Genomic DNA, 19,079 nt, shown 5'->3' with positions numbered 1-19,079 from the left:
GCTGGCGGTCTTTGTCATCGTTTGACCCGTGGAAGCATGAGGTAGGAACTTGTGAGGACCAGAGCTATGTTGGACGCTCTCCTTATCGACTCACCGTTTTGCAGCCCGGAAAGCTGAAGGTACTCATACTAAATTAAGCACCATTTGAGAGCTACGACCAAAATACTCTGATAAATCTAATTTTGAGGTTTCAGCTGTGCAACCCTATGCAAAATTTAAACTCTGTTTTCGACATGTTCACATATGATATGTATTTTGGAGTCAGGAGAATTTCCTCTGAAGCAAGCATTGAGAAACACTAATTAATTTGCAAGATATAACTGTCTGACACAATTTCTAGCCAAAACTTGTCAGTGGCAAAAACAAAAATTTCGAAGTAACCTAGCAAAGCCGAGGAACTATGTGAAATTGAAGACAAAATAATAAAATTAGTATACATTTTATGAGTCGCACTGTGTAATTATGTACTCTTGCTAGACGCTAGAGCATACCAGGTTCTATCTGGAAAAAATCTGGAAAAAGAATACAAAATCAAAGAAAACTATGAATTGACCAGAAGTGGTTGAATTCTAACATCGCCTTCTTAATTTTTTAGCTCCTCCACCATCCAGATGCGGTTAGTGGTTCCCCGTGGCATCCCGGTCGTAGTCGTCGTTGTCATAAAAAATGCAACGTGCATACCGCCACTCGTCCAACTTATAGCCATTATGCAAACTGAAAGATTTACCATTTGCTTTGAAAACTTCTTACCCATCGACTTCCGGCAGACTTGGGTGGATTGCTGCGGCTAGATAAAAAATGCTAATGTACCCAAATCTGAATCCATTTTTTTTTTCTCTTGTTCCATTTTTTCCCATTTGCAGATTTAATAGTAGTAGTAGCATCGATGGTTGTGCTGTCAGTTGGCTCAAATGGACAAGTGTTCGCCACCAGTGCCATCCGAGGCATTCGGTTTCTGCAGATCCTCCGGATGTTGCACGTGGACCGGCAGGGTGGCACCTGGCGCCTACTCGGGTCCGTCGTTTTCATTCATCGGCAGGTAGGTGGACAACGACCTTTAAATCACCTAACATATATTTTTTTCGGGCTTTTGCCATTTTGTCTTCGTGCATATTAAAACAATCTTTTTCTGTACTCTCCAAACCAGGAATTGATAACGACGCTGTACATTGGTTTCCTGGGGCTAATATTTAGCTCGTATTTCGTGTACCTAGCGGAAAAGGACGTAACGGGGCCGGACGGGCGGCAAGACTTTGCCAGCTATGCCGACGCCCTCTGGTGGGGAGTCATCACCGTGACGACGATCGGCTACGGTGACACGGTGCCGCAGACGTGGATGGGTAAAATTGTGGCGTCCTGCTTCAGCGTGTTTGCAATCTCGTTCTTCGCACTTCCGGCGGTAAGTTCCTAGCATTGGAGATATCAACTGAACTGAAGTGTAACAGCAAATTATCTCTCCTGACAGGGCATCCTCGGATCCGGTTTTGCGCTCAAAGTCCAACAGAAGCAGCGCCAGAAGCATTTTAACCGCCAGATTCCGGCGGCCGCGATGCTGATCCAGTGTCTCTGGCGGTGTTACGCCGCCGACAAGAGCTTCCACTCGGACGCCACCTGGCAGATCTACGTCAAGTCGGACGACCAGAACACCAACAACTCCAACACCAGCACAGCTCTCCCCGCGCAGCTGGGCAAAGTGAGTGCGTTGTTTAGCTGTGTACGTGTTTGTTTGTTTAGCAGTAATTGAAGAAGCGCCCAGATCCCGTCCTCCAAGTGTCCACTTCCCAATTCCTGAAAAAGTCCCCAAAAAAGAACAAAAAATCCACTTTGCTGCAGTCTGTTTGTCTGATTCTCTTTCCCTATGAACCTAAAACTACCTATTACCTACAAACTGGCACTTCTAGCTGTACTATTGCTTCGCGAAACCCCGACAACCTACACGGAGAGACGAAACTACCCAAAAGTGAGTTCTTTCCACCCAACTTCGGGGTTGCGTGCGTCAAGCCAATTTTGAGTTGATGGAATCGATGTTTTTGTTGGGTTGTTCCCGCTTGCTTCCATGTGAAAAAAATACCTAATTTTAAGTTTTTTCCACTCAACCGAAATTTTGACTAGGTTGTATTCACTCAAATTTGAGTACTGTGCTAGAAACTCAGTTTTGGCTTGACGCACGGAACTGCAAAAGTTGGGCTGTTTCTCTCTTCACTCTCTGACAACAACAGAAAGAGCGCATGAAAAGGGAGATGAAAAAGAACTCAAATTTGAGTTTAAAAGTACCTAATTTTGAGTTTTTCAGTTTCTCCGTGTACCTATTCCTTATGCTTGCTTCCGTAAAAATAAAGCTCTTCTGAAACGCATATCAGGCTGGTTCACGTCGAAACTTATAAAATTTTGAACCAGCCTTATGTGTTCACTGTACAGTATCTTCCCGATAATAAGACACTCAGCTTATCGCTCAATGGAGATGGAGGACCACCCATGCATAAATTGAGTTATTCTTAATTTCTTGAGTAATAATGTTTTAACCTACACCTAAATTTAAAAATTTCCCCAATGGTTTGATCAAAAACTCGCACATATGGATGAGCGCTTATAAAAGAAGAATGATAATGAATAAAATTACAAAACAAATGTAACTATGACATGGAAGCCATTATGTAGATATTTTCAAAAAATCTTCAGACGGATTTCCATTATGTTCTACTGGAAAAAATGTTGAAGAAAATTCTGGGTTAGTCCTAAAAAGAGTTCGTAAGTAATTTAGAAAAGAGTTGATTTCTTACGACAGTTTTGTAGATATTAACAAAATAATCAAGAATCCTTGAAGGACATTCTAGAGAACCACCCTCAAAACATCCCAGGAAAAACTCCTAGGAGAATTCCTGAAAAAAAAATCAATGGACAACTTGCTAAAAGATTTCTTGGAGAAAAAAATAAATATCAGGATGTATACATGAAATAATCCTGTAGAAGCCCCTAGAGGAATCCCTAGAGAAATTGCTGTAAGAATTTTTGAAGAAATCCCTGGATTAGTTCCTGTAGGAATCCCCAGAGTGATTCTGGGAGGAATTCCTTAAAAAAAAATACAGAAAGTTCTTGAGGAATTCTTGGTGAAATCCCAGGAGAATATCTGAAGAAAAACCTGGAAGAATTCCTGGAAAATTTCGCGGAGAATTCCTGAAAGATTTCCTGGACGAATCTCTAGAGAATCTGAGGAAAAATTTCTGAAGAAATCCCTTGAGAAATTTCTGGAGGAATTCCTAGATGAATTTCTGAAGGAATTCTTGGAGGAATTTCTGGAGGAATCCATATAGCAAATCATTGAGAAATTCCTGGAAGAATTCGTGGATAAACTCCTGAAGGGATGCATAGAGGAATCCCTCGAGGAGTTCCTGAAGGAACTACTGAAGGAATCTCTGGAGGAACTAATGGAGGCTGGAGGAATACCTGGAGAAATTCCTGGAGAAATTAATATAGAAATTTCTGGAGCAATTTCTTGAGGAATTCTTGAACAAATTGCTGGAGAAATATCTTTAGGAGTTCCTGAAGAAATTCCTGGAGAAATTCCAATGGTAATTCCTGGGGAAATTATTGAAAGAATTCCTGGGGGAATTATTGAAAGAGTTCCTGGAGGAGTACCTAGTGGAATTCGTGGATGGAATCATGGAGGAACGCCTGGAGGAATTCCTGGAGCACACCTTAGAGCAACCCCTAGAGGATTCTATAAATAAATGCCTGAAGGAACCCCTGGAGGAATGCCTGGAGGAATTTCTGGAAGAATTCCAAGCTTGTAGGAATTCCTGGAGGAATGCCTGCATAAATCCCTGAAGAAATTCTTGGAGTAATCCCTGGAGAAATTTCTGGAAAAATCCATGAAGGAATCCCTAGATGATTCTCACGAAGAATTTCGGAAGAACTCCCAGGAAGAAGTATTGAAGAAACCTCAGAAAACATTCTTGAAAAAATCCTGGAGAAATCCTAAGAAGATCTCGTGGAGGAAATCCTGGAGGAATCCCTGAAACAGTTCTTGAAGGAATCCTTGGATAAATTCCCGAAGAAACCCCAGGAATCCCAGAAGTAATCCCAAGAGGAATTCCCAAGGAAATATCTTAAGAATTCCTGGATGAAGTCCTGGACATGCATACATTTATTTGTTCAACATCATTAAGACAAGACATAATCAACAATGCAACATGCCCTGCCCACCGTATCCTTCCGGCTTTGGCCACCTTCTGGATGCTGGATTCGCCGTAAAGTACAGCGAGCTCGTGGTTCATCTTTCTCCGCCACATCGCCGAAGATCGTCCTTAGCACGCGTCGCTCGAAAACTTCTAGTGCTTGCAGGTCCTCCTCGAGCATGGTCCATGTCTCGTGCCAGTAGAGATCACCGGTCTTATTAAAGTCCTGGATTTGGTCCTGGATGAATTCCTGGTGGAGTTTCTGATGAAATTCCTGAAGGAATCCTCAAAAGAGATCTTGGAGGAATTCTTGGAAGAATTTGTAAAATAATCCCTGGAATTGTTCCTGAAATAATCACAAAAGGAATTCTTGGAGGAATACCTGGAGCTATTCCTGAAGAAACCCTATGAGGAGCCCCCGATGCAATTCCATGAGGAAATCCTTAAGAAATCCCAAAAGAGCGAATTCCTGGAAGAATTTCTGTAGGAATCTCTTGAAAAATCCGAAGGAATTTTTTACAAGATGTTTAAGGAATTCCTGTATTAGTTTTTAAATCGGCGAAAATGTGTGAAAGAATGTCTGCCAGAAATTCCTACAGAAACACTTCAAATAATTCCACATGGAGTTATTGAAGCAATCATGGAGTTATTGAAGAAATACCTGCATCAGTGGCGTAGCCCCGAGGGGGGTGTTAGGGTTCAACCACAAAGATGGAGAAATTCATCGTTGCATCCTTGCAGAGGTATCTGTAAAAGTCCTGTAGGAATCCAAGAAGCTCTTGAAGAAATACGCGGATCGATTTCGGAAGGTGTCCCTGGATAAATTTATAAAGAAATCACAGATTTCTTGCTCTTAGCATGACGTTTGTATGAATTGCTAGTGCAAATACCTGAAATTTGGGCCACTATACACTATGCCAGCATATGGTTCCAAGAAGTCCTTCTCTTTCCCTATCGGAAGTGGTTGCCCCATATCCGGAAAATTTGGCATGTTGTGAATAGAAATAAACAAATTTAGCAATTCAACCAAGCTTGTTATTTAGTAAAGTTGTAGGTCAAAATTGAAGTGGTGCTCTTGGAGAAATACTTGGCAAAATTTCTTGTGGTTTTCGAGCAAAAAAATTTGATAATTATGAATAAAAGCCTTAATTATTAGAAAACTGTATTTCTCGAGAGACTTTTTCTGGAACTCTTATAGTCTTGGGTTGGGTCGAATTAAAAGAAAAAATAAGGCGGCTTCCACACATTCCGCTACCTCCCTCTGGCTATGTACATGGAATCCAGCTACATTTGTTAACGAATTTCCAGGATTAGTGCTCTTGAAAACGTAAATATGGGTCAAGTCGGCAGTTGTGGCAGCCATATTTTGGATAATCTCTCGGTGTGTTACGGTGCAGGATGACTAGGACTAGCATTTAAAACAAAGAAAAAAAAAACCGAAAATGATTTGCCAACCAAGTTATTAACCTAATAGAAAATCGATGAAGAGAAATCGATCATTGCAATGTAAGTTTTTCCACCCACTCGAGTGTAGAAGAGCGAGAAGGAATACCAAACGCAACAAAGAAGAGCAGATTTGATTTTAACAAGCTGTTGACAAAAGTTTTGTTGCGACACTTTTAGCGTCAGGCATTACTAAGTTTGGTGAATAAATACTCAATAGAATTTTCGATAATGTACGTAGCAGAAGCATTGAAGTACAATAACATAAACGCATGGAACGAACTCACCAATATACATTGCTTCTGGAGTTGTTCAGAAATTGCTCTAGAGATTCATTTTAGAGTAATTACTTAGATTTCTACTGTGGTTCTACTGAAGCCTTCTTTATTTTATTTTTTTTTTTCAAAAATTACTGCTCGAATTCTTTTTGAATTTTCATCAGGGGTTTCTTCAAGAATATCTCCAAATACTACTCAGAACTTAAGAAGTTCTTTACAAATTCCATGGAGTTTTGTTTGAGAAATTTCTCTAAACATTTCGTTTCAAATCATACAGCGATTCCTTCGAAAATTCTCACAAGGGTTCCTCCAAGAATTCCTTGAAAAACTACAACAGAAATTCTTACAAGTATTTTTTTCAGAAGTTGCTCCTAAATCTTATTTAATAGTATCTCCTGGAATTCATTCAAGGATTCCTAGTTTTAGGTCTGCTTCCAGGGTTTCTTTTTTCTAGAAAATCTTTCAGAAAATGCACAAAACATTTCCGGGAGATTTTTTTAAATAATCCCTGAAGGAATTTCTAAAAAAAATCTCTGGAGGATTTCTGATTTGTCCCATGAAATCTCCTGGTGATACCTACATTTCTAGAAGAAATTCTTGAAAATTTTCTGGAGGGAAACTCGAACAAACATTCCTTGAGTAATTGCTGAACTTATCTCGGGAGAAAAACCTGGATGAATACCTAAGAGAATTCCAAAAAATTCTTTAAGATAACTTCTTAATTCCAACCCAAGAAAATAAAATAAATTTTTTGGATGAACTGTAGATGCAATTCCAAGGAAAAATTGCTAGAGAAATTTTTGAATAAATTCCTGGAGAAATATGTGGAGGCATTTCTTAATGAAGAGCTTCATGTCTGTTTAAATCGCTCCAGAAGAGGCAAACAAAGGTACTGGCGAAATTCTATGAAAGAATTCTCAAAATATTTTCAATTGTAATTTCTTAAGAAATAAGTAAAAATTTGGATTCATTTCTGAAGAAAATCCTACGAGAACAAAAAACAGGAGCAATTCTTTAGACAACTGGAAAAAATTTGAAAATGATGTTTGGAAGTAATCTTTAAAAGAATACCTGGAAGAACTGAACAACTTTCTGCAGGTATTCCAATGAGCATAAGATTCTGGAGTAATTCCTTGAAAGACTCTTCGAAGAAATTCCTGAATCATCGCCAGAAAAATTTCTGAAAGAATCCAGATGAAAAATCTGAATAAATCCTAAGCAATCCTTGGGGGAACTTCTATAGCAACCTCTGGAGAAATTTAAAGAAGAATCTCTTGAGGATTTTCTTGAGAAATTTCTTAATAAATACCTGAAAGAGTTGCTGGAAACATTTTTAAATTTCCAAAGAAAACTCCCAGAGGTTTTTTTTAAGAATCTATAAAAGTATCTTCGAACCCATGTGACAAAAATTCTCCTGGAATTGCTCTTGAAGAAATATTTAATGGAATTCCTGGAGAAACCCCTGAAGATTTACCCTAGATTTCTTGATAAATTTCTGGAAGAATTCCTGGAAAAATCTCAAAGAAAAACCCCCGGTAGAAATTCTGATAATATTCCTGGAAGAACTGCTTCGGAAAGTATAGAAGAAATATGAAAGAATTCATGCATGAAAGCAATTCCTTAATAATACCTGAAGGGATTCCAGGAGGCATTTCTGAACAAATTTTTGATCAAACCCGTTCGCAGACTAGTTTTAAGATGAATCTTTTGAGAAACTCCTGAAGAAGACGCAAGAAAAAATATTAGAAATTCCTGAAGTCCCCGGATAAATTGTCAAAGAATAACATTAGAATGGAATACATTCTAAAAGGTAACCTGGAGGAATCTTTGAAGGATTTCTTGTTGAAAACATTCGCGGAAATCCTGCGAAAATCTTCATTGCCAAAAAATCCAGAAACACTTTGACAATTACTGATAGATTTCCTGAAGGAATTTCTGACGGCGTCTCTGTAGGCAATCGTGGAGAAAACTTCAAAAAAGTATATAGGGTACCTCTACTAGTCATGGCACTACCTGAGGAAAACTATTGCTACAAAAATAATGAAGATCGACGAATGTCGTCGATGTGTCAGATGATGAATTTAATTCCATATTTTACAGGAAAAATGTAGAAATGGAGCCAAAACTAACTAATTATAAGAATACAAAACTAAAAAAATATACGGCGTGTGCCAATAATTGGAACCCTGTACCAGCTATGTACACATTCTCCTATTTCGGCCCTACTTCGTCATATTTGCGTACATTCGCCAAAACTGTTACAATATGGCAAAATAGGGTTCAGGGAGGCCGAAATTTTAAGGCAAATGATTTATTTCTATCATAATTTAATCAAATTGCGAAGTTTGAATGATTGCAAATATCTTTTGTGAAAGTAATTGTTGGAACAATGCCCAGGGAGATTTCCTACACACTTAGATTATTTTACAGTATACGATAATTTTTTACCGAACTTTCAACAGCTGAACGTTCGGTAATCAGTTCGGTAATCGAAAAGAGTACCGAACGTACGGTAAACAAGGAAATGTGGCCAGCTGTCAAAATTACCGGATTTGTTCGGTAATGTGAGCAAAACAATTACCGTACTGATTTGTAAACCAGGACGCATTTTACTGTTGAGTTCGGTAATTAACCAAAACAAAACCATGATTAATTTATAAATATTTTATTTTCTGTTTTAATGATGAACTGGAATATAAACAACTTACTGATAAATGTAGGCCGATAAACATATTATGAACTATAGACACAATGTAAGTGTTTATTACATGATTGCGAAAGCATCAGCGGAAGCAATTATGCATACGACAAATACACGCCTGTTGGGCTTTGGCTGCTGTTGCTGCTACTGCTAAGCACTGGAGCAGATTATCTAGCGCACTGCACAAACAGGACGAAGCGATGTTTTCTGCAAAATCAATTCAATATAGTGTAAAATATAATGTAAAATTGAAACTAATTAGTTTTGCTCACCTGATTATGAAGGAGACGCGTTTTTTTATGGTGGGCACTAACTTTCCAAAACATGAGCAAACAGTTAACACACTTTTGACAGATCCTATTTACAGTATTCCGGTAATATGGACAACTATTTACGGTTCAATCGGTAATATGTTTACCGTAGTCGGCGTTTTTTTTATAATTTACAGTACACACTGTGAAATATTTGACAGCGTCGTCATTACCCGTGTGCAGCCGGGAAGTTTTAGTGTGCAAGAACGTTTAAAGAATATGTTTGAGTTTGGATTCCTCTGGTGAAATGGTGGAAAGTGCATGTTCTTATTGAAAAAATATCGAAGAAATCTCTTAGCGCATCAGAAGATATGCTGTGAAGAAGTTGTGTTTCTCTGCGTTTGGCTGGCGCTTGTATATTGTGGATCTCGAGCTGAAACAGTTTCTGTTGATGAAAATCAGTTTCCACCTGCGATGATGCTGCACAATTTGTTTTCCTATTGGTGTCGTTCATAATGTGAATTAGATGAAAAGTTCGCGTGTTTTGAATAAAGAAAAACTTGTATTCAGATAAATTAAGTTTGAAAGTGTACGCACCCGGCATATGGTCTGGCGATGACAAATTGTGTGAGTTGTAGTTACTGTTTGAATGTTTCTATAGTGATAGCAGTGTCGCAGCGGATTCCTGAATCAACGAATTGTAGGATCGACGTTGTACTACAAAGCTACTCAATAAATGGGTGAGACCTTTCCAATTTACATTATATATTATCCAATATGACACATTTACATATATTCCAACCATATTGACCATATACAATCTGGAGCGTTTGGTACGGTATGTCCACGCATCCTTCCTCCCCTGTAGATTCAAGAATTACTTCGACGAAAGAACAATCATTCAAAACTCGAGGTACTTCAAAGAATCATCTTTGCGGCAAATACAACGCAGTAGGCCTGGCCGCTTTGACGCTTGTGTCATATCCTTGATATGCTGCAAGCCTCAATATTGACAAGAAAAGTAATCGGGCATGATCTAACCCGATTACTTTCCAGGATGCTTTCTCGTACTGGCTGCGTTTGTATTAGATTAGAGATTAGATTAGAAACGATACATTTAAAGAGAATTCTTAAAGGAATCTTTCGAAGAATGCATGCTGAACAAATAAAAGAAATTCCTGCAAAATGCCCCTCCCGCGCAGGGAAGGAAAAAGTCGCGGAATTTCATGAAAAAAATGTCATGACATTTTTCTGTTTACACCAATTCCGGTGTAAATTTCTGTTCGTTAGCATCACCAATCCATAATGCTGATTAGATATGGATAATCACTGATGTCGTCGATTTACATTTCCTATTTGATGCAGTGAAATTAGCAAATAACGAAATGACATTTTCCATCCCTGCTCCCGCGATTATTTCATCAAAAAGGTAAAACAAGTCATTGAGGTGTTTTCCCGGAACAGTTCTCATTTAGGCTCAATAAGCCATTTGCAGTAAAGGCGCCGCTAAAATTAGGATACCTTGAGTAACCAGGGTCTCCAGTTAGCCAGGGGTAAAACTTTGGATCGCCAATCCGGACACGGTGGGTTTGTTTCCCGTTCCGGTCGGGGGAACTTTCTCGACTTCCTGAGCATAGTATATCATTAAGCTTGCCTCTGAATATGCAAACTCATGCAATGGCGGGCAAAGAAAGCCCTTCAATTAATAACTGTGGGAATGTACAAAGAACGCTAAGTTGAAGAAAGGCATGCCATGTTACAGTGCAGCCCAGAAGCAGAAGGGACGTTTCAGGGGCGCTATGGGAGGCTTCAGGAAGTTCAAGGGCCCACGCTGTTTCCAAAGGGAAAGGTTATGAAAAGTGAATGTATCTCAAATGTTATTCCCCAGGATTGTAGGTTTGGAACTCTAGTTACAGAAGGTGTCCAGTCATTCGGCCGAACGCCATTTGGCCGAATGGGTCATTTGGCCGAATGCCGTTCAGGGCCGCTCCAGGGAGTTTCAAGAGGTTTCATTGACGTTACAGGAGGTTCCAGAATATTTCAGGGGCGTTTCAGGGGTATTTCCAAATGTTTCAGAAAACCCCCTCTGAACTTCCTTTGGGAGCCCCCAGCTACTTTAATTATGATTTTGTTTCTGATACGCACATAGAAAAATCATTTCAACAAAATTGCATCAACTTCTATAATTTCTAACAACTCTTGTGATAATATTGTTGAAATCGTGTGTTGTGCCTCGGCTCGGGTAAGCAATATTAATAAAATTAAGAAGATACTTCTAGGGTTATAGCTATAGCTATTAAAAAAACATAACTAAAATCAGATTGCATTGTATGTTGATTATTTCATGGGTATTGCCATAGGGAGTATGCTTTACTTCAATATCGTAAATATGCAGACTTTTGTGGAATTCAAAATAGCAATGTTGAATAATACTTGAAATTGAAAAGGATTTCCTGTTGATTCAATATACGCATTTCCAGGTTCTACAGAATTTGTGATATAAATGCGTTGATTATAAAATCTAGAAATTCAATTTTTTTTAACATTATAAATTGAAGTTCCCCTGCACCTTTTTTAAAAATGCGAGTTCTTGGTCGAAACCAATCGTGAAATTTAAGAGAAAACGGAAAACGTTGCATGTGTTGGTAGTTGAGCATTGAAGAACTAATGAACAAAACAAGTAAAGCAGGGTTTGGAGAGTACCTACCAACGTCGTTTTTATTCCACATCATACCAGTTCTAAATCACCGGGATTATCGGGAGGATACAGGAATGCGTTCTACCGATCTAGGTGTAGTTGTTTTCCGTCGTAACCGTGCTTGAGCTTATGTGCTTTTTGATGTGTCTCGGTCGGGATTCACGTTCCTCTTGCATTGCTGTTCTCCAGCGCTATTCATCCATCCATCCATCCATCCCATCCATCCCATTGCCATTCACCGGAACAATCATGCGTTCCTGCATCCATGCACTTTTACTTACACACCGGCATATCGAAATTCCACTTCATTAGACCGGATGAAAACGACCCATTTATAGGTGCACCCGTACTGATCCTCTGATGCTGAGGCTGCTGCTGCTACTACTACTGCTTTTCCAGTAACCTATTAATGAAGAGCAATTCGAAACCTGTGGAGTTTATTCGGATTTTTCGTTCAATACATTTCTCTTGATGGGGGCCCAGACCCACACAAGAGCTTTGTCGGAATATTTAAACAACCAACGCGGCTGCTGATGGAATTTACGGTCTGAAATTCATTCAATTTTATGAATCAGAAACGGTTTTTTTGGCCCAGTTTAGTTTAATGGTGAATAAATTTGCTGAGCGATTCCAAGCAACAGCATCAAAATTAAGGAAATTTTTTAATTCATGATTTTCTATTGAACTGAAACTTTGCACAGTTTTTCAGTTCCATCTAAATCACCATTTTTCGATATCAAATTTTTATTTAGAGCCACGACTAACTTTTCAAAAGGGTGTATGTGAAAATGGTTCAAAAATATTCAAAAATATGCACAGCAAAAACGGATTGTTCGATTGTTATGAATTTTTCAGCAAAGTTAGATAACTAAATGGTGATTTCTAAGAAAATATACACTGTGAAAAAAAATCTATTTTATCATTGAAAAATATCATTTTTGTCACAAAAACTCAAATATCTCAAAACCCTATCTTTTTACCAACTTGAATTTTTTAGGGAAAACGGTCCATTGTATTAGCAATCTACCATAAAAATTTGGTGATGGTAAACTAAAAAACAAAAAAGTTATAACATTTCAAAAATTTCACAATTTTTACATTTAGTAAAAAAATAAATTTTCTGTGTAAATTATTTCGGCCGGAAATCGCGATTTGATGCTGATTTTATTGTTCAACAAAGTTAGACAACTATATGGTGATTCCTAAGAAAATATACACTGTGAAAAAAAATCTTTTTTAACATTAAAAAATATCATTTTTGTCACAAAAACTCAAATATCTCAAAACCCTACTTTTTTACCAACGTAATTTTTTAGAGAAAACGGTCCATTGTATTAGCAATCTACCATAAAAATTTGGTGATGATAAACTTATTAACAAAAAAGTTATGACAATTCAAACATTTCACAATTTTCACATTTAGTAATAATTTTTTTTAGTGTAAATTATTTCGACCGGAAATCGCAGTTTGATGCTGATTTTATTGTTAATGGCCTTGCGTGAGTAAAACAAGTTGTTTTTATTATATATTATATCTATCTATATCTATATATATATAAAAATGCAGTGGCATACGTGGGACCGCGCATAGCTTGCAAACGGAAGGTCCGATTTTGATCGTCTTAGTTTTGTTCTGTTAGTTTTCACCCAAGGAAGGTTTATGAGGTGAAAAGCATGGAAAAAATGAGAGTTTTTGAAAATTGAACATCCATACTTTGTGACCGGGGGGACTTGGTCTTGGATAGAAACTTGAAACGTCAAAAAAACGCAGTAGGCAAGACAAAGTTTGCCGGGTACAGCTAGTATACATATAATATACTATGCACAGTAATGTTCCGATTTTATCACGCTCTCCGCGCATTGGTCGTTTATTCATTAATTTGCTGTTACATTTGAGGACAAGTGTTTTCCCTCTTCTTCAATATGAATGTTGAAATCATGTTTTGCAACGTTAAAAATATTGAAATGGGTATAGATGTTGAAGAATATTTCAAAGCATTTTTGAAAAGGGGCGTAATTAAATTGTTTAAACAGATGTCGCTGATGGTACGGTGGCATGACTCTCTGCACGTAGCACTTCTGGCAATTTCTCAGTTGTTGTCGTTTTTGAACTTCCTGCGCCCTGCTTTACCGATGATATACAGATGGCTCGTTTGTCAAATTCTAGACGGCTGGACGTGCAAATGCGTGGACATTTGGGTTTATCTATGGTGCTTTCGGTGAGATTTCGTAACTCTTTTGAACATTTTTTTTTCATCAAACGGTCTACAAGAGAGCGTTGAGTTGAAGACCTTTGAGAAAGCGATTGTTCATGTTGTTCGTTAGATTATAATAAACAAAATCACTTATTAGTTTGAACTGACTAGTTTGGTGTTGGTGGGTGGCTGAAGAAAAAATTCACTATACAATTTTTAATATCCATAGCGGTAGTATTTTTTTGCTTTTTCGTGAGCATTGTCATGGTATGTATACAGACAAACATACGTAACACTGACGAAATTTTCATTGACCACGCCTTTAACGATCATTTTGAATCTTGGTTGTAGCTTTCATAACCAGAAGAGCGCCCATCGTTTTTCTTTGCGTTTGACGTTTCACACTAGCGCCTTCTGATGACGATATTGCACAACGCAGTGTTTCGTGAAACATTTCCACCAGGTGGTGGTAGTGTGAACTGGGCGATGGATTTTCACTAAAATTGTTCTAGGCGTTTCGTCTGTTTGTCTGTGGTATGTACCTCTCATGCATTTGTTGTTGATGTTACTCGCATTCTTCCGATCATAAAGTCTGTTCTCTAAGAGGTATTTTTTTTGCAGATAAACTAGACGTTTACGCGTATATAAAACTTTTTTTATACAGCTTTTGTCTTAAAAAAAAGTGTAATTCCATTTTTCTTATAATCAACAGTTTTTCAACACTATCAAGGGATTTTTTCACCAGTCACGTACAATAAAAAGTATGACACTCTCAATATTTTCGATCACAACACTGGATCGCGTCTAAGTTTCAAATAGATACTAAAGTAATTATGAATAATCAACTCAAATATCATGAAAACAACTTGTTTAATTCAGGCGGTAGCCTTTACAATAAAATCAGCATCAAAATATAATTCTCGAAATAATTTACACAGAAAAAAAATTTTTTTTTTGTTACTAAATGTAAAAATTGTGAAATGTTTGAAATGTCATAACTTTTTTATTTATCAGTTTACCATCACCAAAATTTTATGGTAGATAGCTGATATAATGGGCCATTTCCCCTAAAAAAATGACGTTGGTAAAAAGATAGGGTTTTGAGATATTTGAGTTTTTGTGACAAAGATCATATTTTTTTAAAGTAAAAAAAGAATTTTTTACAGTGTATATTTTCTGAGGAATCATAATTTAGTTATCTAACTTTGCTGAAAAATTCATAACAATCGAACAATCCGTTTTTGCTGTACAGCTTTTAGAATATTTTTGAACCATTTTCGCATACACCCTTTTGAAAAGTTAGTCGTGAGTGAATATGAAGGTTTAATATCGAAAAATGGCGATTTATATGAAATTGAAAAACTGTGCAAAGTTTCAGATATTTTTGAAATGGTCGCTCAGTAACTGGGTGTAACGTGATCGAATCTGCCTTTGAGGGAGGAGGAAACAAAGAGTCTAATGCGTGAAGCAAACAACCTGACCGGAGCTATTGAAAGTTATGTGCGTTCATGAACTGAGCAATCAATCCAAAAATAATGAGGGAACGACTTGCCGACGTCTCTAAGTTTGAGCAAAAATTAAACGAACGATTCAATTTATCGCCATTCTTCCTCTTTTGGTAACAGACATACCGATTTAATAACAACAAAAAAAGTCTCAAATCTTTTTCATTTCCACCTAATTGAGTACCATAACTTTGCAAGCATCAGCAAAAAAAAGATACCGAAAGAAATCCTTTTCCACATCACCCAGAACCCAGACAGCCGACCGGATCCGAGACAGCTTCCCCCGATCCTATCAAATCAATCACCTGTTAGAGTATTACTCGAAAGCCCCGAAGCGGAGTGCGCCACCCCGCCTAGACGTGCCGCGCCGCAGGCATCACCACGATTCCTACCTCAATCATCATCAACATCATCATCGCCGTCAATGAAGTGAGTGTGCAAGTGGAAAGAGTGCGAACATTGGCAACGGCAAAAAAAACTTTTTTATTTAGCAATTTATCATTTCTGAGAACGAACTCAGAGGGCCGGGCTGCCTCCGACCTTTTGTAATATTTTCCATCCTCGGGCCCCGAGCCGTTGCGTTGGGCGGCTCCGTCTGCCTTCGATTGGTTGAGGAGATAATCAAAATTGTAATTGATTCGTTCAATCAGACGAGCTGCCATTCTGCTGGGTTCGGCTGAAAATGGTGGGTGGATGATAAGGGAAAAGTAAACATTCAGAGAAAGGATTTCCGGCATTTGTTCCGATGTTGCTGGATATGAAGCTTACGGTAGATGTGTTTCATTTGATTCGTTTCGAATTGTTGCACTCGCAGAATAAATTGAATTTTATTTATTATTTGGAGCTTAAAATTGGAAAATAATGACATCACATCGGCACTTCCTTAACCCTGTATCGACACAGTTCGGCGAGGAGTGCAAAACGGCTTTGGAGGAGAAGAACGCATCGCAGGTGGTAATGCTGCAGCATGGAACTCTACAGAACGTGGAGCGATACAACCAGAGGTGGAAACAGTTAATCCACCTTTTTCGGGAGAAAAAGCACCGCCTGGAAGAAGCGGAGACGGTAGGGTATCGCGCCACTTGGGCGGTGGTTCTATATTCGTCTGTTTGCCACTATAACTCAGTCAATTTTGAACCAATTGACTTGAAATGTTGTACTCGGGTAGATACTATCCCTATCTCACCACATTCCAAAAGTTGTGCCAAATGGTTCAAATTTGAATGAGTTATAGTGGAAAACAGACGAATATAGAACCACCGCCCAAGTGGCGCGATTCCCTACTAGGAAAAGGAACTGCTGTGCCATTCACAAGGAAGTTCTACCAGAAGCTAAACACATCCCGCAAAGATTCGTGCCGCAAGCCAAAATCTGAAGGGATAAGAGTCATCTGGCGAACAAACGTGAGGTGACAGTCAGGATCTGGGAAACCGAACAGCCACCGTAGGAGTGGAAGGAAGGGATAATCAGCCACATTCACATGAAAGGCGACCATTTGGAATGTGAGAACTTCAAAGCGATCACCAATTTGAATGCTGCCTACAAATTGCTATCCCAGACCATCTTCTGTCGTGTGTCACCTAAAGCTAATGAGTTTGAGGGAAGTTATCAAGCCGGCATCATCTATGGGTTAACCTAGCATCCGGAAGGTTGGGTATGCTGCGCAATTCAGATCCCATTGTGTTGTGATCCATTAGCCGCCCAGCAACTCCTATCCCTACCTCCTCGCGGTACCGGCCGGAAACTATGAGCAACCTTAGGGAAGATCGGGTAACCAACCTCGGTGGGAACTTTGGTCGTAGGCTAACATGGAAGGGGGGGGGGGTGCTTCGGCAAACCTGAGCGTCTGTCCTCCAGGAGGAGCGGCTCACAACAGCGTCTGATCCCCATGTTAGGGGCGGCTGATCTACGTCCGAGTGCCAGGGAAGGACTCTAAGCTCAACTGTGCACTATGGTACTCCGGAAAGTTGGGGGTTGGTGTCAGGCCCTACGAGCCAGCCGTAAAAAAAAAAAAAAACATTGTAACGGAAAATCAACAACAGAATAATACGAACCGAGACCAACGGCAACGACCCCAGCGAACAAAAAGGACTTGTGATTGGAAACTCGGTACGTGGAACTGCCGATCTCTCAACTTCATTGGGAGCACCCGCACACTCGCCGATCTACTGAAGGACCGCGGGTTCGGCATCGTAGCGCTGCAGGAGGTGTGTTGGACAGGATCCATGGTGCGAACGTTTAGAGGTAATCTACCAGAATTATGGCAACACACGTGAGCTGGGAACAGCTTTTATCGTGTTGGGTGATATGCAGAGGCGCATGATCGGTTGGTGGCCGATCGACGAAAGAATGTGCAGGTTGAGGATCAAGGGCCGATTCTTCAACTTCAGCATAATAAACGTGCACAGCTCACACTCCAGAAGTACTGATGATGACAAGGACGCATTTTACGCGCAGCTCTAACGCGAGTACGATCGCTACCCAAGCCATGACGTCAAGATTATAATAGGAGATTTAAACGCTCAGGTAGGCCAGGAGGAGGAATTGAGACCGACGATTGGTAAGTTCAGCGCCCACCAGCAAACGCACGAAAACGGTCTACGACTCATTGATTTCGCCGCCTCCAAAAATATGGCCATACGTAGCACCTTTCTCCAACACAGCCTCCCTTATCGTTACACCTGGAGATCCCACAGCAGACGGAATCTCAAATCGACCACGTTCTGATTGACGGACGGCACTTCTCCGACATAATCGACGTCAGGACCTATCGTGGCGCCAACATCGACTCCTACCACTATCTGGTGATGGGCAAACTACGCCCAAAACTCTCCGTTATTAACAATGTACGGTACCGGAGACCGCCACGGTAGAACCTAGAGCGACTGAAACAACCGGCTGTCGCCTCAGCATACGCGCAGAATCTCGAGGTCGCTTTGCCAGACGAGGGCGAGCTCTATGAGGCCCCTCTAGAGGACTGCTGGAGTACAGTGAAAGCAGCCATCAACGACGCAGCTGAGAGCACCATCGGGTACGTGGAACGGAATCGACGGAACGAATGGCTCGATGAAGAGTGCTGAGCGGTTTTGGAGGAGAAGAACGCAGCGAGGGCGGTAATGCTGCAGCAAGGGACTCGACAGAACGTGGAACGTTACAAACAGAAGCGGAAACAGCAGACCCGCCTCTTTCGGGAGAAAAAGCGCCGCCTGGAAGAAGCGGAGTGTGAAGAAATGGAACGCTGTGCCGTTCCCAAGAAACACGAAAGTTCTACCAGAAGCTCAACGCATCCCGCAACGGCTTCGTGCCACGTGCCGAAATGTGCAGGGATAAGGACGGAGGCCTCTTGACGGACGGAGGCCTCTTGACGGACGGACGTGAGATGATCGAAAGGTGGAAGCAGCACTTCGATCAGCACCTGAATGGCGTGGAGAACGTAGGCAAGGGAGACTACGGCAACGGAAGAAACGACGACACCAGTGCAGCGGAGGACAGAAATGAACCAACACTCACGCTGAGGGAAGTTAAGGATGCCATTCATCTGCTCAAAACTAACAAAGCAGCTGGTAAGGATGGTATCGCAGCTGAACTGCGAAAAAAGTTGGCCACCTGTCTGCACCGACTGATAAATATTCAGGGACAATCTTCCCTATTCACAACTATGGCAACCATTTGGAATGTGAGAACTTTAGAGCGATCACTATTTTGAAAGCTGCCTTAAAAGTGATATCCCAGATCATCTTGCGTCATCTATCACCTAAAACTAATTAGCGACGGCCGGTCGACAACGATCCAGATCGGCATTGTACGGCACATCCTCCAGAAATTTTGTGAAT

The 19,079-nt window shown here is 40.0% G+C and overlaps 1 protein-coding gene across 2 annotated transcripts in view; it reads left to right on the top strand.

Moving 5' to 3' along the window:
- LOC109408799 (potassium voltage-gated channel subfamily KQT member 1-like) overlaps window positions 1-19,079 on the top strand; it is a 551,459-nt gene that overhangs the window by 428,494 nt on the left and 103,886 nt on the right. For both annotated transcript variants that reach the window (XM_062855276.1, XM_062855275.1), the window contains exons 5-7: window positions 864-1,039; window positions 1,148-1,399; window positions 1,466-1,693. In XM_062855276.1, coding sequence (XP_062711260.1) covers window positions 864-1,039; window positions 1,148-1,399; window positions 1,466-1,693 — 656 coding nt within the window. The remainder of the gene's footprint in view (window positions 1-863; window positions 1,040-1,147; window positions 1,400-1,465; window positions 1,694-19,079) is intronic.

This window comes from Aedes albopictus, chromosome 3 (genome assembly GCF_035046485.1).
Source record: "Aedes albopictus strain Foshan chromosome 3, AalbF5, whole genome shotgun sequence".
Classification (NCBI taxonomy): domain Eukaryota; kingdom Metazoa; phylum Arthropoda; class Insecta; order Diptera; family Culicidae; genus Aedes; species Aedes albopictus.
Note: the sequence above shows the minus strand (reverse complement) of the source record. Positions and strands in the feature narration are given on the sequence as shown.